This window comes from Triticum aestivum, chromosome 3B (assembly GCF_018294505.1).
Source record: "Triticum aestivum cultivar Chinese Spring chromosome 3B, IWGSC CS RefSeq v2.1, whole genome shotgun sequence".
Taxonomy (NCBI): Eukaryota; Viridiplantae; Streptophyta; class Magnoliopsida; order Poales; family Poaceae; genus Triticum; species Triticum aestivum.
Window position 1 is genome coordinate 3,275,907 of NC_057801.1, and position 24,873 is coordinate 3,300,779.

Genomic DNA, 24,873 nt, shown 5'->3' on the forward strand with positions numbered 1-24,873 from the left:
GATCCCAAGGTAGTAACTCAAGAGCCCTAGATCAGTCATCTTGAATAGCTCCTTCATTTGTAGCTTGAAGTTAGCAATCACCTCTTCGTCTGCTCCAGTTATCAATTGATCATCCACATAGATGCCTACTAAAAGGTGATCCTTGCCTTTACCTCGCTTATACATCGTATGCTCCAGTGGCGCTTTCTTGAATCCGAGGGTAATCAATGTGCTATGAAGCTTGATGTTCCATGCTTGAGGAGCTAGTGGCAGCCCGTACACCGCCTTGTGTATCTTCAATACCTTTTGTTCGTCTCCTTCTTGGTTGTACCCCAGTGGTTGTTTCACATACAATTCTTCTTCTGACTCCCTAGTCAAAAACGCGGAGTTCACATCCATGTGATGTAGCCTCCAAGATTCTTCAGCCTCAAGAGCTATAATAGGAGCCTCAACGAGTCCATCTTCATTTCAAAAAAAAAAGAAAAAAATGAGTCCATCCTTGCAACTGGAGCAAACACTTCTTTAATGTGCACACCTTGCTCTTGCACGTATCCTTTAGCCACGAGCATTGCTTTATGCTTCACAAAGTTCCCTTCAGCATCTTTCTTGACTTTCTATACCCACTTGAGCTCTATGACATTATGGCCGTTGGGAAGATCCACGAGCTCCCATGTCTCGTTACCACAGACCGACCCCAACTCTTCATCAATAGAATGACACCAACACTATTCCGTCTTTTTTTTTGAAAAGGAGGAATCACCCCCGGCCTCTGCATCCGGGTGATGCATGCGTCCATATTATTTATTATTCACAAAGACCTTACAAAGTAATACAACAGTAAGCCCGAGGCCACCATCTAGACGACACCTGTCGCTACTCCTATCCCCTTGATGAAAGCGTGCCGAATGTCCGGGCCAAAACCAAACAGACATCGCACGAAAGCCTAATGTCTAATGCCGGATGCCCCATCCAGGCCACATAGGCGGGACTGGGTAACACTCCAGTCCGGCGCACTCTCAGTGAGTACCACACGCACACACTGCAAAGGGCCGTCACCTCCATCTTCCCTCGATCCATCCTCAAAGCATGTACTGACGCATCGACCTTGTCAGGCCTCTCTGCCATCGACGCCACCACGACGCCAGACAACGTCGACCTCCTACGCGTGTCCCTCACCACACATCTGACGCCAAGCCTCCACTGCTCCATGCCGTCGAGAACCGCCGCCATGAATATGTAGAAGGAAACACCGCTCCACCGAAGCTGCCATCCGCGGGTCCCTCGAGCCCGAGTGCATCTCCAAGGATGCCGCCCCCAAGGAGGTAACGACACATGAATGCCGCCGTCATCCGATCAACTGATCTAGGGTTTCCCCCGGAGGTATTGGGTGGGGTTGGAAGCTTCACCTCGATGATGCCTTCATGAAGAAAACGATGATAAGAGCATCGTCATCACCGGCTCCGGCAAATGACCGAAGACCAAGTTTTCACCCGGATCCATTCCAAGAAATCCACCCGACAACCTGTGCACTGTCTCGACCGCCTTCAAAGCCCCAGATCTAGCCTCCTAGATCCGGCGACCAACCGCGACAGCAGTGCCACCGTAGGAGCCCTGGCGCACCAGCCACTGAATGTGCCACCATTGGAGCCTGGGAGGAGGGCTCCGACCCCACCTCGCCAAACCGCGAGAGCCGCCGGGATGAATCCCGCACGCTCATCACCGTCTCTGATCTGAACCAATCCGTGGCCAAACCACGAGATCGCCGATGCAGATCCGCCTTGGATAGGGACTACACCACGCCATGCCGCCGCGGGAAGCCTGAGCCTCACTCGCCGCCACCTTCCAGGGCCGCCGCCCCGGGATCCAGCCGCCGCCGACAAGACGCGCCGCCCACGTGCAGCAGGCCGGAGCAGCCCCCCCCCTCCCGATCCAGATCTGGACCGAGAAGCTGACCACGGCCGCCCCACGCCGGCACGCCCCGCCTGGCCGCGAATCTGCAGCCAGTCGCGCCTCCGCGCCAGAAGCCGCCATCTGGCCGCCCTGGATGCATCCGCGCCGCGCCGCCCTGCCTGGCTGCGCGCATCCGCGCGAGGGCGCTGTCCCGCGCCAGCCCCACACCACGCCGAAGGGAGGAGGGCCCGCCGCCACCGACGCCGGCCGGGCTTTGCCCGGCGGCACGAGCCGGCGGCGGCAGGGAGGGGGAGGGGACGGGGAAGGGCTGGAGGCGGCGGCGCGTGGGTTCGCCCCCCCCCCGCTCGCGGGAGCGGGCTAGGCGAAACGGTAGCAGCTCCAGAATCCGCCACTACTGGTTTATTAATGATTGAACTATACGTCACACTATTCCGTCTTTACGTCTTCAAAATTTTCCGGTTCCTCGATGTGCAAACACCGTTGCCCTTTACTTTTCGAGCGATGCTATACACACGACGAAATTGCAGCCGACATGCGCACGATCCCATGTGGCAGCATCAGTAGCGCTCGTACATGCAGGAGGTAGTTGGTTTTCGTGTTAGGTGATGCATGCACACTGTGTATCGTCCGCAGATCGTCCAATCATGTCGTGTGTGAAGCCATTTCGTTACTTTTCATCTTTATTCGAAACGCTTCCTCTGGATAGAGATATACATCCCATACGTACTGGTGTATGTGGCTGCTCCCTCGTCTCCAGTACTGTTGGAGGTGACACCACATCTTCCTGATGAATCTGCACCCTGACCTGCTGGGCTGCTATCTCCCTCTTGCACGTTTACTTTTTCTTGGTGTTGCCCACGTTCTAGCACATCCATCACAAGGCATGCACGTGCTGGTGAGCTCCTTTCAGGGAAGCCTGCTGCTGTACACTACGTGATGATTGGCTCCCTTGTGCAAATCTTGCTGCAGCCGGCCTGCTGGATGGACTGCTAGCAGCAACCGGTCCTCTGCTGAGCTGGTGCGCTAGCCAGCGAAGCTGCAGCGGCCGGCCACACCATCGCACCTCGTCTCGATCGGCAGCCTGCTCGCACGACCTGGCTGCCTTGCCGCTCGTTGCGATCGACGCAACGCCTCTAGCTTCTGGACGCAACACCATCGCACCTAGTACTGTTGAAGAATCAATCCATCAGGTTGTCTGCCTGCTTGCTCCTTGTACAGTACGCACGTGTGTATCTCTGACGGCCGAAACCACAGGTCGCAGGAATCTACAAAGTACGTCGGAAAATACTCGTCGTACTGGTCTGTGCCAACAGGTGTTTGACAAATTGTCCAGGTGTGCTAATGGCCTGGTTTGTGGTGCAGGCTACATTTGAGACTGAGAGGGTGAGACCTTCGACCTAGCTATGTTTCCTATCTGCTAAAGGATTTGGTTTGTCATTTAATCTAGGTATCACGGCTGTATACGATTATCAGGTGCATCAAAGTATCAGGTGCATCAAAGTATAAATTGACATACTATTTGGAGGTAGATAGATGATACTACAGCTTTCTCCTGTACTCTCTCCGTAAACAAATATAAGAGGGTTCTCTTATATTTCTTTATAGAGGGAGTAACTAGTAACTAGTGTTGGTTTTTGATCAGTAGATCAATTTGCACAGGAGCTGAAACACGTGTGTGCAAAGCTAGCAAGCAAGCAAGCTTACAGCTTGATTGATTTTGTAGCTAGCTGGCACTATGTGCAAGGGTACAGGACCGGTACGATCTTGGCGAAACGTAGCAACTTCTCTCGACGGAACACACGCGTAACAAGCCGATGGATTGCAACAGGCTCGTCTCGAGCCTGGTTCTTTATTAATCTGATCTGATCGGTGATACCCATGTCTGACAAAACTAAATGGAAACTAAATGGATACCCATGTTTGACAAATTGTTTGCCATCAATCATGCAACATCAGCCGGGAGGATCAGTGAGAATGCAAAACTAAATGGAAACCATGTTTCTCCACAAATATTGCCGCACCAAGCCCGTTCACTCCTGGAGGAGTGCCGCCCGCCCCCTTCCGTTGACCTTGAATAATGCTCTGCTTTCACCCCATTCACTCCTAAATGGGCCAGCCCAAAGCAGCTACAGAGAGGCGACATGGGTCCGCGTTTGGTATATATTCCATGCGTTATGCAGGGTATAGGATCCGCGGGAAAACGCAAAGTTAATAATAAATTAAAAATCAGAAACACATGAAGAAATGTGCTAAGTTCATAGCAAATTTAAAATTAGAAACTCATAAGAAATGTAAATTTTGTGGGAACCCATGCTTCACAGATCGGAAGATACTCCAATGTACAAAGCAAAATTATGTACTTATACAATACAAATAAACAATGCTAAGAACAATCTCTGCACCAACTTTGCATTGGCATTAATCAAACACGCGATTCATGCTCCGTCCTTCAAGCTTTATTTTTCTCCATTCCTCAATTACCTTGCAGGAGGAAGGGCGTCCTTGGAAAATTCATCGATTCCCACGATTGCAATGCCCAGGGTATGTGCAATGGCGAGGCTACACACATATCATACTCTGGTCAGAAGTTTGAACTGTAGAATAACATTGTGAAGAAAAATCCCCAAGCTGAACTACAGAACCGTCCTACTTTGCGGTCCCACACTTTAGTGGTCATTTGGATAGCTTCTATATGGAATAAGTTTAAGCAAAATCTGCTTAAAGAGGATTTTTGGAAAAAAAAAGTTTTAAGTTCTATATTTGTTAAAACTGGTTTATTGAATACTTCGTTTGGCTTAATAACTTCAAATAGGAGACATGTGTATTAGATGAAGTTTCATATCGGACGCAAGATCACAACCGAGCTCTGATGCTACCACTAATTCAGGTCATCGTCAACCTCATGGAAGAGCCCAAGCTGGCTTTGAGAACCACCCAATGTATCTTCTCACTAGGCATCACTGTCATCTTTGTCTCCAGCACGTCCCGATGGACCTTCACCTTGGACCTCATCTCCTTCTGCTGCCTTTCCCAAAGATTCCTTACCATGGGAGATTAGTTCATGTGTGCTCTGCTGGAGTTGCATTGTCGATGCTCTCATCTGAATACGAGCTACTGCAATCATTGCTGGAATTTGAATGAGAACCGCCACTGCTACAATCACATGCGGAGTTTGAATTGGAATCACTTCTGCATGATATAGGGCCGTTGATAATGATTGCATCTTTATTAAGATTCTTCACCGGTCAGACTTTTTCACATATGTCCATGTACCCGTCCTCCTCCATGAGTACCGGTGCCAATGTGATCGCCAAAGGGCAGACGCCGCCGGCTATGTCAACATCTTCCTCCTCCTCTTGGGTCATCCACTTTGGCAAGTTCCAGCGACCATGGGCAAGGGCCGGTAGTGGCAGACTGCTTCGAGGGCGGAAGCGGCGGCTGCGACTATGAAAAACAAGGGCCAACAGTGACAGAGTCTTTCAAGGTCGGCACAACAGGATGCGGCGGCGGCGCCACGGTCACCGCAAGAACCACACATATCCAGGACTGGCTTTGGGGATCCGATGATGGAGTTGGCTCACCGAACATTTTTTTATAAAAATGACTATTAATTGTTAGCCCAAAACACGAAATTATTGGTGTAGGCGATACCAAGTTTTGAAATCCATGGGTTGGTTACGGTATCCAACGGTATCCAACAGTGTTTCAGTTAAATCCGGTCCGAGATCTGGTTTTTTTAAACACGTTCTTTGAAAACATGGTATCCAAACAACATTCATGCATGTAGGTTTAATGAAGTTTTCCATTATACAAATGACCTACAAATGAAGACACAATTTACAGCCTATAACTAATTACGTGAAAGAAGCTTAGCAACAAAAAACTAAGCACCTATGCATTGGGACGTTTAGTGGCTAACCCATTTCTAAACATCTTTGCTTTGGAAGAGGCCTAACTTTACAAACCTTTAGTAATTTGTGGAACCGTTCACCTTAGTTACTTGATCTCATTTCTCAAGATGTTAATACAAATAAAAGAGCAGTGCTTCCATGCCCCATTTCGTCCTTCTTAAATGTGTGCAAGCAACCAACAATCGTTGACTATGTTAGTACTTTTTCTTCCTCAAAGGTATGACTGAGCTTGGATGTTGGCACATTTGGCTAGGAGTACTAGGATTCTCCATGTGGTGGAGATGGCTTTAGTTTGCTAGCACGTTATCTACTCTTGTGGCGATGATATTCCGCCACTAAAAGGTTAAAAAGAAGATGTTGGGGGCGAAGTATAAGAGTTATAGGGAATTTCTTTGTTACCTTCTTATGCCCTTGATGTATGCAAAACATAAAACAGGGCCAAGACCGAAATGAACCGTTCCCTCAGACCTGCAAAATTATGAATCCTACTATTAATTTCCAAAGTTGTTAGAGAATTTAGCCACGTATAGTCCACATCATAAAACAAAGAAAATCAGAAGAAGAGGAGGAGGATGGTGTAGCCATGCTCTGGTCAACTGGTTTGCATATAATTAAGTTTTTTAATTGAAAAGCAAGCTTTTATAGTTAAGAGTGTTACTTACGGATTGTCTGATGGATTCTGATCCAAATTTAAACTTTCATGTGTTACTATGTGATTGATGTCCAGAGGATATCCAACATGTTCATTTATTTACTATGACCATCACACGTGTTCCTTTAGTACCGGGACTGAAAAAAAACACTATGCCCGAGGAGAGTAGTAAACCACAATGTATAATAACTGCTGCCGGACCGATATACCTGTAGATTGTGGAGTCGTGGAGAGAAACACCATTGTTCTCTGACGCGGTAACCAACACTGCTGGACGATTTGGTTGGCAATCGATCACACCAACTATATCCGCAGACACGATTTCACGGATACATTTCTGTGTTCGCAAATCCCAGATCTGAATGAGAGAAGTTAATTTGAGATGTGCAGCATGCATGCAATCACGTACGCAGTACATAGTTACTTGTTGAATTATGATGATGATCTAGAAGACATACGCGTGCCGTCCCATAGTCTGATCCTGTAGCCATGTAGTGCTGCTGATCACCACCCGTGGGATAGTAATCAACGCAGACCTGACCCTCTTCGCAGTTGAGGCTGGTGAAATGAGTGGGAGAAGAAATTCTCCAGATCTGTGAACAAGAAACAAATAATGTATATCATATGGGCAAACAATATTTTACGCATGAGCACGAGAGAAAAAGGACTAGTAATTGACCTTCACTGTGCCGTCAAGTGAAGCACTGGCAAAAGTGGTGTTGTCATGCGGATTAAACTTGACTTGGTTCACCAACCCTGAGTGTCCACAGAATGTCCGGATGCACTCCCACCCCTTGTCCCAGTTCCAAAGCTTGATCCGTTTGTTGGAAGATGCCGACAGCACAAATGGTTGAGACGGGTGAACGGCTAAGGATGTGATCACACAGTCGTGAGCTTTGAATTCCTTGACTCTCTTCATTGCCATACATTCATACACGTGGATGTACCCATGCCCATCACCCACCACGAACAATTTCTTCGTCGACAGCAAGATGAACCTAACGCACCTAACGTACCCATCGGAGGAGGCGCCAAGCTTTCTGAGGGAATGAGCCAACCCAGGGTAGAATTCACGCTCCATCATTCTTGTCTGCATCGCACAAAAGATATGGATACAATTGGAAACCTATGAGTGTCATACTATCCATCAATGCATCCCAAGAAGAATACGGCTGCATCTCCCCTACGTATATATACCTGGGTCTTGTAGTTCCAAATCACAAGCCGTTTGAGATAGGCTGCCAAAATCCTGCGTGACACGTGGAAACATAGTATGCATATATAGAAAATAATTATTAAAACTAGTCATCAACACGTGCACATGCACGAGATAGCATACTACGTACTATTAGGTAACAAGGGATAAAATACCTGGATAACACGTGATGCATTTAAATGTTTTTAATATATGACAACTTATAATTAGTCTTCATTATGAAAATAGCATTACTGAAACTATCCACCATTTTTTTCTGAGAAATCATGAAACTATCCACCTCAGAACCACACTCACTCCCCCCTCGGGATGGGCCAATGCCAAGGCCTAGGTTGGCCCAGCTCTCTCCTGGCCCATGGGCCCCAGCTAGGATGTCCGTGTTCTCCATTCAGCGAAATCACTAATTAAGAGGTACCCCTTGTAAAGGTTATCCCAAACTCCCCGGGTGGCGACAAGTGACACATCACATATGGATCAGTTGTCACCACTAGAGTTTTGGTGGGTTTTGCACACCCATGCATGTGGAATGTGAGGTTGACTTGTATTTTCTTCTAGTTCCGTTTAAAAAAATGAAATATCTCATGAACCGTGAGTCCAAATTACATACCATTTTCACCATTGTGTGTAGAGATCTTCAAATTTAGATCTCATGTTGATCGGTCTTGACAAACTTTTTGTCGGGCGAAATTTATGCTCCCAGCTAGCATTAACTTGTGCTCCCAACTGTCACTAACTTGTGCATCCCAACATGTGCTCCCAACTAGTATTAACATGTCTGCTCCCAACCACACTAATCTATGTTCCCAACATGAACTAATCCGTACTGTCAGCTAGTACTAACCCGTGTTCTCAACGTGAAGCACAACTGTGCTCCCACCATGAACTAATCTGTGCTCCCACCTATCACTAACCGATGATTCCACCTAATACTGATTCGTGCTTTGAATGTGAAGTACAAACTATGCACTTGCGTGAAGCACACGTGTGCTCCCACGTGGAGCACAGGTGTTCTCCTACATGAAGCACACATGCGAGCCACGCAGGAAGTAGACTGCTCCACAAAAAAAAACAAATTTAAAAAAAATCGATAAACTAGAAAACACAAAAATCACAACAAGAAAAGTTCCTACAGAAGAAGAGTCCAGTGCGCGGAACGTCCTGCGCTAGGGTAAAGTGCCCCTGCAGGTGGCACCCATGGGTTAGTTGCTCTCTTGATTCACTCCATCTTGTCCCAGTTAAAGCGAGCGACACTGCACACCTGGATCTGGGTCATTTTGCACACTCATGGACCCCTAAGCCGGCCATCCCATGGCTTTGGATCCAAAAGGGATTGGCCATCCTCGCTCTATGGTTTGTGCATCTCGCTTGGTGATCAGACACTTTGCCGACCTCTCCTGATCCATCCAATGCCTCCCCCCTCCACAACTTCTCTTCTCTTGTTTCGGTGTAAATTACAGAAAACCACCACATTTGAGGTTAGGGTATCAGGGAACCTCAATCTTGGGCAAAAATATTTGTAGCAAGTTTGATAGTCATGGTCAAGTAGATATCTAACAAGGATCGATGGTCTGGACATGAAGAGCTAAGATGGATAGATTGTATCTACTTTACGATGGAAACAATGTATAAACATACATAAGTTAAAAGTGTTGAAATGAAATATTGATGATATGCAATGATGATATTGTTTGTATGTGAGGCTATGAAATGCAATGTATGTGCATATGCGATGATATGCAATGTTGTTATTGTTTTGTATGTGATACTATGAAATGCAATGTTGATGATGTAATTAATCTATGTATGAGGCGTTGTAGTGAGGGGCTGCGCTGCTAGAACAGTGTGTTAGCAGTGCAGCCCTAGCTACCAAAGCCACCACAAGTCCTCGTCGACCGGCCAAAGTGAACGGTCGGTCAATATTGGCCTGTCCCATGCTGCCCCATCAACAGTCACCACTGACCTGTTGGGCGGCCAGTGATGACTAGTCATCACTCACAGGTCAGCTGATCGGTTGGTGATGCTGGTTTTTTGTCGGTTTGTGTTGATGGCCTTGTAGTAGCGTGAGTCCCTCATTCAAGACCCTGGCGCCATCCAGGAGCACACATATACCTTTTATAAGGCATTGTTTGAGGTGGCTCCTAGTTGGGGGAGGGGGTGCCCTTGCCCCTAATTTCTTGCCCATGGAGTCGAGGGTCTTGATCCCCAGAGAATGAGGCCATCACCATTCCTTTCCTTTAAAAGTTAATTAGGGCAGCCTTGGGGAACATGCGAACGAGCTCTGGCCCTGATGGCCTTCTGCTAACATTTTTCACCAAGGTTTGGAGCACCATCAAGGGAGTGGTGGTTCGGATGTTTCGGGACTTCTTTGTCAGGACCCTTAACATGTCCCTAATTAATTTTGGGGTCATCTCCCTTATCCCCAAAGTTGGTGGGGCCGCTAATATTAGGCAATTTAGTCCTATTACTGTGATCAACATCCTTCATTGCATGTTTTCGAAGGAGTGCGCAATGCACCTAGCTCCAAGTGTTGATAGGTTGATACACCCGTAGCCAATGAGACTTCCTCCGAGGTCAGGATATCTTTGATGGGATGCTCGTGCTTAATGAGGTTCTCCACAAAGTTAAGTTGAAGCGCCAGAGGGGGGTCTTCCTTAAACATGATTTCTAGAAAGAATATGGCCACCCGATCGAAGTGATCGTTCCTTCGTCAGGTCCTAGAGCGGAGGGGCTTTGATGATCGCTGTATCACCTGGGTGATGCAACTTGTGCAGTATGGCCATTAATATCAATGGTGTGCCAGGCCCTGACTTCAAGACCTCCCGTAGTGTGTGCCAAGGGGGGGGGGGGGTACTCTCTTCGCTCCTATTTAACCTCGTTGCCGATGTCGTCATATATATCCTGGATAAGGCCAGAGCGGCTGGCCACATCCATGGGGTGGTGGTCCACTTGATCGAAGTTGGCGGTCTCACCCACCTCTAGTATGCGGACAACACGATGTTCACGGTGTAGGGATCCAACCTTGACATCATCAACCTGTAGTTTATCTTTCTTTATTTTGAGGCGATATCTAGTTGAAGATTAAATTTCTAATAGCGAGGTGGTGGTTCTGGGGTACTCGCCAGACGAGCAGCAGTGCATTGCAAACAACCCGAATTGTCGGCTTCCCGCATTTCCCCATTACCTACCTGGGCTTTCCAGTGAGTGACTCGCTGATCCTAATCTAGGACTTAGGCTTGCTAGTAGAGCAATTTAGGCCATGTATGGAGCCCTAGCGGGGCAAGTTCAAGTCCAAAAGCGCTAAGAAGATCCTAATTAACCCTCTAGCCTACCCATGTTCCTATGGGTTTGCACCTTCTTCTCGAAGGGATCCACGCGAAGATGAACAAGCAGGTTTATCGCTTCTTCTGGCAGGGGCCGTTGAGAAGCAAACGTACCACGTGGTCAAACGGGCGCAAGCTTGCCACCCCATAGACTAAGGTAGAGTAGGGATTATTGTGTCCCGGGTCATCAATGTGGCCCTACTCCTGAAATGGGTCTAGAGGATCCTTTGGGTGAGGGGGCCTTTGGCTTGATCTGATCAAAGCAAAATCTTCATGACCACCCTCTTCTCAAGTGCCCTCTTAAGGATTGGTCCCTGTTCTAGCAGTTGATGCAAAGTATTAAGCACCTCATTCGGGAGAGGGGCCTGGTCTGGCCATGCCACACAGCAGTAGTATTTATACTCTCCGTTCGCCATTTGTAATGAGCCTAACGCTACCATTGTCACGGTCTGTTGTAACGCCACTGGAATCACTTGTTCTGCCGGCCATTCGGGGATGAGTGGTAGGCTCTAGTCGTGACGTGTGTGGGATGGCTTTCCCCGGGCTCACCGAACTCGTTGTCGTGTGGGCTCTCGCCATCGGGAGTGATCACCTATAGGTCTATTTACCGCTCCCTAGTGGGTGGGACTGGCCCGTGTTGGGTGGCCATGGTTTGAGCCATGCGCGTCCCACTCGAGATTCGGATCTTCCTTTGGCAGCTCACCCATGGCCCCCTCCCATCGCGTTCTGAAGTGTTGAAGAGGAATGACCAGGAAGATGGTTGTTGCCTGATGTGTGGGATTGGCGAGGATTTTACTTATATTTTCTTCTTGTGCATGGTGGCTCGATTCCTTTCGGGTTGCGTTCGCGAGGCCTTGGGGTGCAATTGGTGCCCCGCGGACTTGCAGGACCTTGTGGTAAATATTGAGTCTCTCGCTGGTAGGAGGAGATGCCTCCTCTTGCTCTCCTTTGCCGCCATGGCTTGGGTCCTTTGGACCTCCCGAAATAAGCTTGTGATTGTTCACGGACCATCGCAACATGCGACCGATCTCATTTTCATTTATTGCTTTTATGCCGCAGTGATGGCTTCTTGTGAGCCTTCAGGAGTGAGACACCCTTGACTCACTCCCTCTGTCTTCAAGTGGTGGCGAGTCGTATGGTTCCGGCGAGCTAGCGCCGGTCGTCTATATGTACCTGTTTCTATTTTTTGGGGATTGTTTGGTTGTGTCCCAGTAGACTTCCTTTACCTTTGTACTTCTTGTATGGATTTTTGGTTGGTTGCTTTATCTATAATGCATGGCTAAGGCCTGGTTTCTGAAGTGATTAAGTGCACGTCACTTTGTACCTGCATCAAGCAAAAAATAAGGCTAGAAGCTTGAACTCACCAAGGCTCTGTAGGGTGCACATCCATTGACCTTAGTCTATAGTAATAATCATCATGAAGTATGACCTGAAGTAAGCATGGTTGCTCAAAACATGCACCAACTCAGGCCGAAAACAGAAGGTGAAACATACGGAAAAAAGTATAATATCCTAGCCACTGTCTATTTGATCATGTTCAAATCCATCAAGACCAACAACTAACCTCAGATGTCGTCTTCTCACACGTTGTTGCACATACAGCCTTTAGGGTCACCTCACGAAATCCACGGCTGTTTTCTTTTCTAGCATCCTTAAAATACATCTCAAACCGATAATCCGATGACAGTACTTCCCCTAGGATAGTCTCTATGACTATATCAAGCACGTCCATGTTGGCCGGCGGCCGCTGTAATTGTTTCATCATTACAACAAAGGTGTGTGTAGACCTTGGTGGCACAACACCGACAATGCGGCTCAGACGGGCGTGGTAATAACGGGTTGCCTCCTCGTGTTTTGGGACACACCTCACGGACACATGCTGATCATCCATGTTGTTAGTTACGTGAAATGGGCAGGAGATAAACTTGTTCGGTCAGAAAGAGAAGTGGAGCTGGAGGGGATGGACATCTATCAGCTCAGTGTCATTGACCACGCAAGTGCTCATCTGCATGCAAGAAAAAAGCCACGATCAAACTTAAGAAAATTAATATCCATTGGCATAATATTTTCAGGTCGGAAGCATCAGTTATCTATGTTCAAGCTTGCCCTTTGTATTTGGATGATGGGGAAACAAGAAAAACAACTAAAACCATAGTATGAAAATAGATTGTGGTATTGCTGATCACACCTGGTCAATCAATTCCCCTTGATCATTTTCTAGTGTCTCTCTCTCACTTAGCATATTAACAATAGCCCCTATAGTTGGTCTTTTCTGTCGGTCGGCCACCACACAGCTTAAAGCAATTTCGATGCATCTCTTTACTTGTACAGAATACGACTCCAACAAATCCCCTGACGCCGCTGATTGTAGCCTATTCCTCCAATTCCCGTGTACCTGTATAATGTGAACATAAAGAACGCTAGTGTAAAAACAGAACACTACTGGTGAGAATGTTCAACTCATATCAATAAAAGGCACTTCTTACGATCTCAGTAAATTGCTCGGGCGGCATTTCAGCACTTTTGGAGTAGCCTTCGGTTCCGGCCATTATCCTTATGATTACAACACCTAAGCTGAATATATCCAGCTTATTTGAGATTATGTTCTGATTTATGAACTCTGGTGGTAAGTACCCACTGCAAGCATGAAACGACGCATATGTTACTGACACCATGTGTGTGCCCAGTGCAAATAGAAATTCTCTGCTAAGGAAAATAAACCTACTCGCATGCAGAATAAGCTTACAGTGTTCCTATAGGACTATTGGTGATGTGGGATTTTTCTTCCTTGAAGAATCTGGACAATCCGAAATCTGCAATTTTCGGGATCATGTTCTTATCCAGCAATATGTTGGGTGGCTTTAGATCCAAATGAAAAATAGGAGGCTTCATTTCCTCGTGAAGGTACTTCAAACCATTGCAAATACCCTTAATTATAGTGTAGCGCTTGCGCCAACCATGCCATTAAATTCGTCTATGGAAATAAAGACATTATTGGAATTCTTGAAACATATATACTCCCTATGTTCGCTTTTATAAGGCTTTGTAGACGTTTCAGACATTGTGCAAAACATCTCAATTTCACTTGTCTGAAATGACTTATAAAAGTGAACGGAGGGAGTACCAAAAATGAGCAGTTGACATTCTACATATACAATTGAAGCATCCTCAAAGATTTTACCAAAAAGATAGTCGCTAAGGCTTCCATTCTCCATAAACTCAAAGCAAAGCGCCCTCTTTGTCACCTCAGCAAGAACAATAGTTTCATTGTACGGCAAGAATTCTCGTCGAGTTTCATGGCAATAACCAACTAACCGCACAATGTTTTGGTGTTGCAGATTTGCAAGAGTGTAATACTCCTTTTCAAATTGCACATCGTCATGTCCTGTCTTGTCGTGAAGAATCTTTAGAGCAATTTTTTGCCCCTCTTCCTGCTCCCCCTATTGCATATATGACGTTTAGTTTTCTGTTTGTAGGGATATATGTGACATCTATAAAGCAGAAAATATTACCCAAATATTCATCCCTGAATAAGTATCTATTTATGGAAATTGTATGTAAGTTGTTGCTCAACAAGATTTATAGAAAACGAAATTGTCCACGATTGGTCTATAAAGCAGCCACCCCAACCTCATCTACATTTCTAATAGCCATCGATCTTGGGCGTGCGCATAAATCCCACCACAGTAGTAGATGAAATAAAGAGTCCAACGAACGATGGGTTTTTTTTCCACCATTGCTATCGTACGTGTGTAATTGTGAGTGATTAATCATACCAGATAAACTCCCTCGCAAAAAATAATAATTCTTACCAGATAAACTGTTCCGTACGAACCGCTGCCAAGTATGCGATCTTTGGAGAAATTTTCTGTCATACTTTCCAATATATGGAGTGGCAGATGGCTCGGCCCAACGGCCATGTTATTGCTTCCCCCAGATGTAATAGTAAAAGAACCAGCTGCATGTTTATACAGATAAGATAATAAGCGTCAGTTCAGATTTAATTATGAGCAGTTTAAGTGCTCGGCTCTTTCTTGGTTCTCCGCCGGTACACCAATCGAGTTTTGCACAAAGCAGATCTATGGAAATTAAAAAAAAAACAGTAGTATAAAGAGGAACCAGTTTGAGCTGGTACAGCGTCACTGCCAAAATTACACAGCAGATCTGCGAGGATAAAAGTAGTAGACTCAACCGAGAGAACTAACCTGCAGCTGCAGGGGAGGAGGACTCACAGCGGGGAAATATGAGCGCTCAACGATACGGAAGTGGTAGGATTAGAAGGAAAATAAAGACGAGGAGCAAAATGCAAGCAAGGAAGGAAGGAAGGAAGACGTCTTATCTCCATATCTGTACGTGGGTGTGTGGTTGTGAGTGAAAGGACGTGAGGTGCAGAGCCTTCCCTGGCTGGGATGAGAGTCCGTGAAGCCACCTTCTCCACTTGCATACGGCTCCGGGAAGACTCTGCGACGGCTCCCCTCCGACCATGATGGAATTTGTGGGAAGACTCTGCGATGGCTCCCCTCCAACTATGAGGGCATTTGCGGGAAGAGAAGCCTCGGCGATGGCTCCACTTGCACCCGGCAACGTAGCTTTCCCGATTCGTTTGTTTGCTCCGTCCCCGGTTGGTGCGATCGGCTCGGAAGTCCACTAATGCGCCACCTCCCAGCTCATTGTAATATTCCACACGCTAGGTGTTTGACAAATTCTCCAGGTGTGCTACATTTCAGAATGAGAGCGCGAGACCTTCGAGCTAGCTACGTTTCCTATTTGCTAAAGGATTTGGTTTTATCAGTTTCTTTTCTTTATGTATTGGGTGCCTTGTGTCTAATTAAGAATAAGATACAAAGTTGATCATCTCAGGCAGCAAAGGATTCAAACTGAACTCTTTTTACATCAAACTGGCCTTTATTTACCTTCATGTCCAAGGATTTGAAATTAGAACATTTATTTAGATGTAAGAGAAAGATTCCCCGTTTGTTCTTCTTATTCATACTAATTAATAAAACATGTTCCGTATACAAATATATGGTCCACCCTACAGTAATAACTTATGCAACATCTGCATAAAAATCCTGAACCGTGATTCGGGCTGCAACCGGGATTCTCACGGCCTTCCGGTCACTACGCCAAGTAATGCTGCCAAACATGTAGTCCCCCTGCAGCTTCCACTTCGGCGACAGCTTCACCTTAAACGTCTGCACTTTGTTTGCCACATCAAACACGAGCACGGGAGGCTCAACCTCCATCCTCACACTGGCTGGACTCTGGACAACAACACGGTACACAGAATTGACCTTTCCGACATTCGTCACTGTCCTGGACACGGTTACCGAATGCCTCAACTCAGGGACAGCAATGGAGGGCAGGTTCAAGTGGTAAGCTGGTAGTGCCGTCGCATTGCATGTCACGTTCATCCTCCTGATGATTGTGCATCCGAAGAATTTGCTGTAATCACGGGGATGGATGTCATAAACAAGGCCGGGGTCGGCTGCACCATGAGGGTTGATATTCCCGCCACCATAGTCGAAAGGATCGGCGATTTTCCGGGTCAACCCTTCTGCCAGTATCGGCATACCGCGCTCGTCGGTTATATGGGCTTTAACAAGGCAGAAATAATAAAACGAGGTGAGAATCATCAACTAGCTAGCTAGGTGTTGGATGTTCTCTAGAGTTTATATGCTTCTCATTAGTTGTTACCTGAGGTGATTATGGCTGATTTTATAGCAGCAGGAGACCAGTCTGGGTGCATAGCTTTCAGCAACGCGACGATGCCAGCTACGTGTGGGTGATTATTGACGTCCCAGAGTAAATTGCGTATGAATCTTTCACAGCTGCCAATATGTTCGCTCCAGGTGCAGCTATGTCTGGCTGCCAAAGAAGCAAGACCACCAGTGTGAGATAAGATGATACAAGGACGTGATGATCATGCCTTACTACTCGACGTCATGTTTGTATTGTATGTACCTTGATAATCTCAAGGTAATCAGGTGAAGGACCTCTAGACGAGAAGGACGCCACTTTTGGCGCCAGCATATCTTTCCCGATAACGGTGTGCGCTGGTTCAATCTTTGCCATGGGAGAGCTTTTTAAACAAAGTAAAATTCCATTGGTTAGAAGGGCGTGGAATAAGACCTCAAACAGTGGCAACATCACAATAGATTGTGCATTCACACCAAAGGAAAAAATGATGTGGTACTACAATTGAAGACGTGTTTGGTGGGTGAGAGAGAGTTGTAGTGTAATACTCCTTCTGTTCCCTTATACAAGGCCACTATGAAAAATACGTTTTGCATCTATACAAGGCCACTAACATTAATCGAGGTAAAAATTAATGATGTTTCCTCGTACTAGCAACTTATTTAATACTTGCATGCATGTAGTCATAATGACACTGTGTTATTTCATTCTCATTCCTACCTTGCATGCATGTGGGCATATTAATGATCCCGGTTAACGAGAAGAAAAGTTAGCTTGCAAAGCAGTCATTAATTTTTATCTTAGTACCTGTAATCTGAGTTTGTGGCCTTGTATAAGGGAATGGAGGAGTATTATGATACAGTATCATAACACGTGAAAAAAGAAAAGTAAATAAGTATAATAGGCCCTAAGCGCAAGTTTGTATTGAAATTCTATAAATAATAGAAGTAAAATATGATACTATTAGGAGTAGAATCTCAATTCGAGGTCTTATTGCAGCAGATGAATTAAATGAAATTAGCTGCACCAAGATACCCTGCATCGAGGATGTAGTTTCTATAATTAAATGAAAATAACTGTGCCAACATACCTTGCATCAAGGATGTAATTTCTAATCTTCTTCCCGGTGTCAATGTCTACTAGGATGCAGGCTATGCCCTGGCACGCATCGGTTGTCGTGATTTCTAAACCATCCGTTGTATATTGAGCGAAAAGAAGTCCAACCCCTCCGCCATCCAGGACATACTGTAACGCATACTCGAAAACAGTACGTGGGGCCATCGCGTAGGGATCCTTTGGCAGTACGGGTAAGCAGAGCAAGATTTTCCCTTTCACGTCCGTGCCATTAAGCGCATCCGGGGTACAGGTATTACTAGAAACAAAGTCAAGTTGGCATCAGAACTGCCTGGCAGGTTCAAAAAACAACGGATAGATTGGTAATTGAGACACTTACAGCGGTGGAACGACAAGAGTTGTGAAACTGCTCCCGGCAGATTGTGACTTCTTCACCGGGTAATTGAGAGACTGCCCCTGAAAAACGAAACGAGTAGAGTTTTTTTCAAGAGCTTGTGATTCTTAGAGCTATTGTTTTTCTGTTGATCTCGTGGATACTTACCACTATTTGTTGCTTGTTTCCCAGTGTGATCACAGTTGGGAACGACCGGTCAATCTTACTCGCCGCCACCGTGATGACCCATGGTGAAGTATTCCCAACAGTCTGTGGTCTAGGCCTGTCGTTGCCGCCAGCATACACCACGGTGATCCCCTTTTGAACTGCGTGCAGAGCTCCAAACGAGTTTTCATCCAGAATGCCAAGGGATAATGAAAGCACGTCGACACCATCGTGGATTGCATCATCGATGGCAGCTAGTACTCCTGCCGTAATACCATGACCACCAGCCCATAAGGACTTGTAAACTGCTAGAAGAGCGCGTGGTGCGCCTCCCCGTGCAACCCCTTGTGCAAGGCCATGCAAGCTGACTGCCTCCACGATTGAGCCCGCCGCGGTAGACGCACAATGTGTGCCGTGGCCATAGTGGTCCCGCGGCGAGAGTGATTCCATCTTGAGGATCTCATCAGGCAATCCGGCGTTGTAGAACCGCGCACCGATGATTTTGTGACTGCAGTTATTGATGCCCCAATCTGGCCCGAGTTGGCACTTTCCTTTCCACCTTGATGGTATTGGCCCATACCCTTCGTCGCTGAAGCTCCTCGACTCCGGCCAAATGCCTGATTGGTGAGTTTGTAGTTTTGTAAAATGAAAAGAATATTACCACATTAAAATGGGAGTGGTTGGCTCGTCGATTTGGAAACAATTACTTCTTAGCCAATTGTTGACAGACGCCACATCAAAACTGCTTATATCACTTTTGCACGGCTATCTAAAAATTGCAGACTTTATTTAAAATACTTACCGCTGTCAACCACCCCAATAATTACATCCTCTCCAGAGTTGCTTCGGTTGAGTAGCCCACTGCCAGATCCGGGCATCTGGTAGTTGAGGCCAAGAAAGTCCCAGCTTCGCGTGGTCGTTGCCCTGTGCATTTTGCTCGGCTGAACGCTAATGACTTCCGGAAACTCTGCACACATGTATCGCATATAGTAAGATGCAAGCCAAATTGGGAGATTTCTAATTACATTAGATGGCTACGATTGCTGCCGACCTGTGAGTTGCTTTGCTTCCTTTGGCGTAAGCATGGCAGCAAACCCTGAGAAGCCATGCTTGTAGTTGTACACCACAGAGGACGAGGACTCTTCCTTGCTAAAATTAGTATTCGGCGTGTTACATGCATATAAACACATTTTTCACGAGTTCTCTTACCAGGCAGAGGCATACAATGACTATTTATGGGTGCAGTCTAGCACGGGCTATATCCAGTCGATTTTAATGACTGTCCAATAGTAGGAATAGTGAATCATAAGGCGTCATGTAATATTATCACCATTTGGTTGTTTTAGCCTTTTGTGTCTGGTATCCATTTGTAAGATGTTTGGAATTAAAACATTGCAGTCAGAGTAGGCTACATAAATAAATTGATGCGGAAGCCAAGGATTTTCACTCCCATTTTTTGTTGTTGTGGTTTTTACTCCCATCTTAAAAATAAGAGATAAATGTCATTTTTTTATTGTGAGATACTAATCAAACATACCTTCCCAAAAGAGTAGCGAGTATATCATGGTGCGAAGCGACGACATCGTCAGGGTGCCCGTGCCTCACGTCACCTAGGTAAACTATATAGAGCTAACATGTATCCAGGCAGATGCGGAAGGTTAGGTTGGAACGCCACCATTAATTAAGTAAACTATAAACATGAATTACCTTGCGAGATGATTCTCCATGTACTCTGCATAAGTGCATGCAAAGGCAAAGTAGTAGCATCGAAGCTAAGCGTGAGCGCGAGGAAAAAGAGAACCTCATTGTTTCAGCTATTGGTTCTCGGACGCACTGTGATGGGTCTCAGCGCTGCTATCTAGGGTTCGTATTTATAGTAGACGCCGCGCTGTGTAGAAATGTCGATAGCTGATTTTTACTTACCTGTGAAATGTTGCTTGCATTGAATTTGTCCGGTTTGAAATTCAGTTGTTTAGTTCAGACTACCAACTGAAATTTCCATATCTGGCCCATTTTTTCTCTAGTCACTACCAGAAACTACACTTTTCCTTAGGGTGACCCATTTTCCTGTGAGGCCCGAAGCATCTCACAGGAATAATAATTTTCCTGGCGGGCATACTTAAGCCCTGAGGAAAATAGTTCATTTTACTGTAGGGTAGTATATAACGCACAGGAAAATGAATTGTTCTGTGAGGTTAGCCCACAGGAAAGTACTCAGGCCAGCCCATTGCGCGCCAAAATATTCATGCGCGCGCGAAGGCCCATGCGAATTTCTTTTTCCCTGTGTGCAGCGGCCCACGGGAGAAAATATGACGCTTCGAGACAAATGTAAACCCTACGAGAAAGTTCCCCAATCCACATCCCAGACCCCAGCCGCCACCCCACCCCGCCGTCGTTCTCGCTCACAGCCGCCGCCCCCACCCCGCCGTCGATCTCGCCCACGGCGGCCGCCCCCACCCCGCCGCCGTCCTCGCCCACGGCGGCCGCCCCACCCGGCCGCCGACCTCGCCCACGTCGGCCGCACCACCCCGCCGTTGACCTCATCCCCGGCCGACGCCTTCCTCCACATCCTTCTGACCCCAAGGCTGAGGTCGTTCCCGTCTATCTCCCCTGTGTGTGCGCGTACATCGTCGGCAAGCGTGAGGAGGGGTTGCCGCAGTTGCTTCTTCGCCTTCTCCCATCTCACGTCCCCATCGCCGGACGCCTCGCCACGTCTCTCACCTTGCCCCTCTCCATGGTAAACTCCAGTCCTCCCCTCTCCCCTGCTCTTTTAATTTCTTTTATCCTTAATGTTCTTCCTTTGATAAATCTAAGCCGTGAATTTGCACAAATCTCGCTAAATTTCGTGCTCTTATCTCTTCCATCTCGGTGGTTTCTTCTGTAGGTGCATCGCGGAACTATTTCTGGAGGCCGTCGCCACCGCATTAGTTGCCGGATGGTCTTCCCCTGCTCCATTGTAAGTAAAAAAAACATGATTTTTCTGTGGGGCTATATAGGTACCTCTGGCCGGAGCCGATATTGGGTCTTCTGTTTACCTCAGAGACGAGTTCCCAAGAAATGCTCTTTGTTTATTGCCTTTTTGCATTCTTTTGCCGTGTATGGATTTATTCATTTTACATGTTGCAAGAAATGGCTTTGTTCTCTATGCTAGCTCAAAGTTTAGATGCTGCTGCTAGGTGTGCTATTAGCAACCACATTGGTTAAGTCACTGAAAACTGAAAAGATTAATGTCACTGTAATTTTCATCCTTGCTAGGTGCTTTAGGATATGCAGTGTATGTATGTGAAGATGTACTCTTCTTTTTAGATCACTGATGCTACTTGCGCCGTACTATTCGATGCCCAATTCAGAGTTACGTAACAGGCTTACTGCTTTCTCTTAGAGAGAGAAAAAATGCTATCATTGGCTGCGGCCATCACCACGCACAACGACGGCTGGCGTTCCTTTTTCTCTTGCCCCGCTCTTCGCTGGATCCAACTCTCAAAGCAACATGCTAATTAATGGCTATTGCCGTTGGTCATGATTTTTTCTGCTGATTTTTTCATCTTCCTATGGATTTGTTTCTTCCTATAAATACTTCCCATCCCAGTGCCAGTGCTGGTAGATGCAGATTTACATCAATTTGCAATTAGCCAAAGCAAAATCTAGGCTGATGGTTCAAGGTCTCAAAAAATTCATGTAACTTTCAAATCCTTTCCTCTTTGGCCCTTGTACTGTGGTCTATTCTTGGTTTTCCAGTGAATCACTCTTCTTTTTTTACATGTACAATGTGTGCTTGTGCAGGCGCTGCTTTCAGGAGACAATGAGTCCGGAACAGATGAGTGAGGATCATAACTGGATGGTTTCATAGTTGGATTTCTACCAGTCCAACAGATTCATGTCATCTGGCTATTTTTCTGTAAGTATATTTCCTAATAAGCATCTCTGAATTGTCAAGTTGTGAAGAAAAAAAGGATATCACGTTGCTCGAGGCATGAAACCTAGTGCCAGATTATAAAGTTTCATATATACTTTTCTGGTTTTATTCATATATCATATGGTGTGTCCACAAATGGCACCACTGCATGAGATGCATTAATTCTGAACATGCAAGTCTAGGACAGTGCTGCTCCAGTGACAATATATGTGTCACAATGAGCTGAGTTTCCAACATATCTAGTCAGCAGTTGGATGAGTACTATTTTCTCCTTAGTGGCTGCTGCCAGGTAGTGTGTTTCTTATGTGGCTTTGTGCTGGCTGGCTATAATTATGTAGGTGATGCTGCTGATCATGAACCTAGGTAACACAGAAATTGTGTATTTAGTCGCCATTTCTCTGTGCAATGTGATGGATGAGAATAAGAGTGGTGCCATGTATATGTAGAACTATTGTTGCTTTTGAGGAAAAGCCCAAGAAGCAAATTAGGCTATGACTCAAATAATCATCACCAACTTTGTCACGCAAAGCATTCTTCACAATAGTCATAGCTGGAAAACATGTCTCAACATTGGCAGTGGCAACTTGGAGAGTCAGTGCTAGCTTCAAAAGCCGATATACCAAAGGGTAGGAGAGATGCTTCCTTGTATCCACCATCAGTTTAGCAATCACCTATTTTGTCCAAGCTAGAAAACCTTCTATCATGGGTTACATCATTTATGTAGATACTAAGTTCATGTTCAAGAGTAACATATCTCTGTGACTAAAATCATCAGGATAAAGCTTAGCTAATTCCAACAACTTCTTGTCAAAAAAACAAAATAAATCACCTTTGCTCAAAGCAGACCCGTTGGTGGCGGCAGCCCCTGGGTTGTGGTGTTGCCATCTCTTTATTTCCTTGTCAAATATTGCTTCTTCATTAATTTTGTACATAATTTTGTAGGGGAAGATGATTCGTCTATGTTATCTTCAAGGACGACGCTATGGATGATCACATTGGCAATGGCATCACTCGAGTTTGCAACATGACTGAGAACATGATGATAACAACTATGCATCCGGAGGAGGATCTCACTAGTCCGTTTGCACTTCAACTAATGAGCGACAATCGTATGGTATTTTGTTGCAGCAACTGTTATATGGAATATGATGGATGAGAAATAGTAAAATGATGCGTATGTATGTGATGCTGCTGATCATGAATCTAGGTGACTTAGAAGTGTGTGTGTGTGTGTGTGTGTGTTTTGTTTCATTGCCCTGTGCAATGCGATGGATCAGAATCAGAGTGGTTTCATGTATGCGTAGAAATGTTTTTGCTTTTGAGCAAGTCCATGTACAAATTCTCGTATGTCAATTGCTGGATGTTGAAACATAGTTTAATATATCGGTATGTACGTAAACACTGATTTTGGACGGCTTTCCTAATATATGGGCTATTGGATGTATGCTTATTTATCACTGAATATTTATTGACAGGTTATAGAACTATCAATTAGATGGTGAACCTGATTTCCTGGCGGTTAGAACATTGACAGGAGAGCAGGTTATTTCTAAAAGTATATACCCTGTCAGCTTTTTCCTGACGGCCATCTGCCACGAAAAGGGTTCTCATAAACCTGACGAGACAGTTGATTTTCCTGTGGGCTGCCGTCAGGAACAACCGACAGGAGTTATTTCCCTGTCGGCCAACTGTCAGGCAAATTTTATTTTCCCTGTCGATTTAATCCTGTTGGCTATTTCCTGTCGGGTAGCCGTCAGGAATATATTTCCTGACGGTATTTTCCAATTTCCTGTCGGTTTTTAGCCGTGGGGAATAGTCCAGTTTCTGGTAGTGAGTTGAAAGTTATGGACCTTTCAAAGCTAGTTTCGGATTTCCATTATCTGGACAATTTGAATTTTCTCACGAAAATAAATAAATGAGCTCGAGAAGCCAGAAAACATAAAAATAAAAATGACAAAAACCTAAAAATATATATTAGCGTGGATAATCCAACAGCCACATATTCAATTGATTGAGAAATAGCAAATATATATGGTGATAATATACAGAAATTGTTGCATACTGTGGATTCGGTACGCACCGGTATGGTTTGTAACCTCATTTGCTTCCCTCGCAAAAAAAAAAAACCCTCATTTGCTTCATTTTCAGTATTTATTTGAGAAAAATGTTTAGAACTTTTTCCCGTTTATTTTTCCTGTTATTTATAGGGATGTTCTGGATGATTGGCTTCTTGTCGACTCATTCCACAAGAATCTTACAGCACATATCACTGGACCGTACAGATGGGAGCCGTGCATGGACCGGCCAGACGATCTGGGGGTGGGAAGTAGAAGAGTAGTCCAAGGAGATAATATTTGAAGATTACTTTTCTCTTTTGCGCGGGTGACTTCACTACGGGTGAACTAGATTCCCACCGAGTTCGTTCATTGCATGTGTGCGTGTGTGGCCTCGATGCGAGACGGAGGGAATGACGCGACGTCGAGCTGTATAAAGTCTCGGCGCACGCATGCACATCACCACCTCAATCCATGGATGCATACTGACCTCGAAGAGAAGTTTCCGATGCTGCCGTCCCTTCACGTGTGCTCATGTAAATCGATGCATGCGTGACAGTGTACTAGTACGTAGTAATGAGTTGATCATTCAACAGATTAGAAGA

The 24,873-nt window shown here is 45.8% G+C and overlaps 1 protein-coding gene and 2 pseudogenes across 1 annotated transcript; 1 reads left to right on the forward strand and 2 right to left on the reverse strand.

Moving 5' to 3' along the window:
• Nucleotides 1-4,155: 4,155 nt before the first annotated feature.
• LOC123068173 (uncharacterized) lies at nt 4,156-15,505 on the reverse strand (annotated as a pseudogene).
• A 532-nt stretch (nt 15,506-16,037) lies between these two features.
• LOC123064216 (subtilisin-like protease SBT3.9) lies at nt 16,038-20,104 on the reverse strand (annotated as a pseudogene).
• Nucleotides 20,105-20,196: 92 nt separating this feature from the next.
• Nucleotides 20,197-23,664, forward strand: LOC123072944 (sulfated surface glycoprotein 185). Its single transcript, XM_044496607.1, has 5 exons — nt 20,197-20,230; nt 20,665-21,035; nt 21,183-21,254; nt 22,082-22,196; nt 23,157-23,664. Exons 1-4 carry the CDS (start codon nt 20,197-20,199, stop codon nt 22,121-22,123), a joined length of 519 nt encoding a protein of 172 aa, XP_044352542.1. The 3' UTR covers nt 22,124-22,196; nt 23,157-23,664.
• The last annotated feature ends 1,209 nt before the right edge of the window (nt 23,665-24,873 follow it).

Bases quoted from the DNA above. Each gene is read 5' to 3' on its own strand.
- LOC123072944 (XM_044496607.1), top strand. From the start codon at position 20,197: ATGTCGATAGCTGATTTTTACTTACCTGTGAAAT. The intron at 20,231-20,664 runs GTTGCTTGCATT...TCCACATCCCAG, and splicing joins TTTTTACTTACCTGTGAAAT to ACCCCAGCCGCCACCCCACC. The intron at 21,255-22,081 runs GTAAGTAAAAAA...GTGCTTGTGCAG, and splicing joins TGGTCTTCCCCTGCTCCATT to GCGCTGCTTTCAGGAGACAA.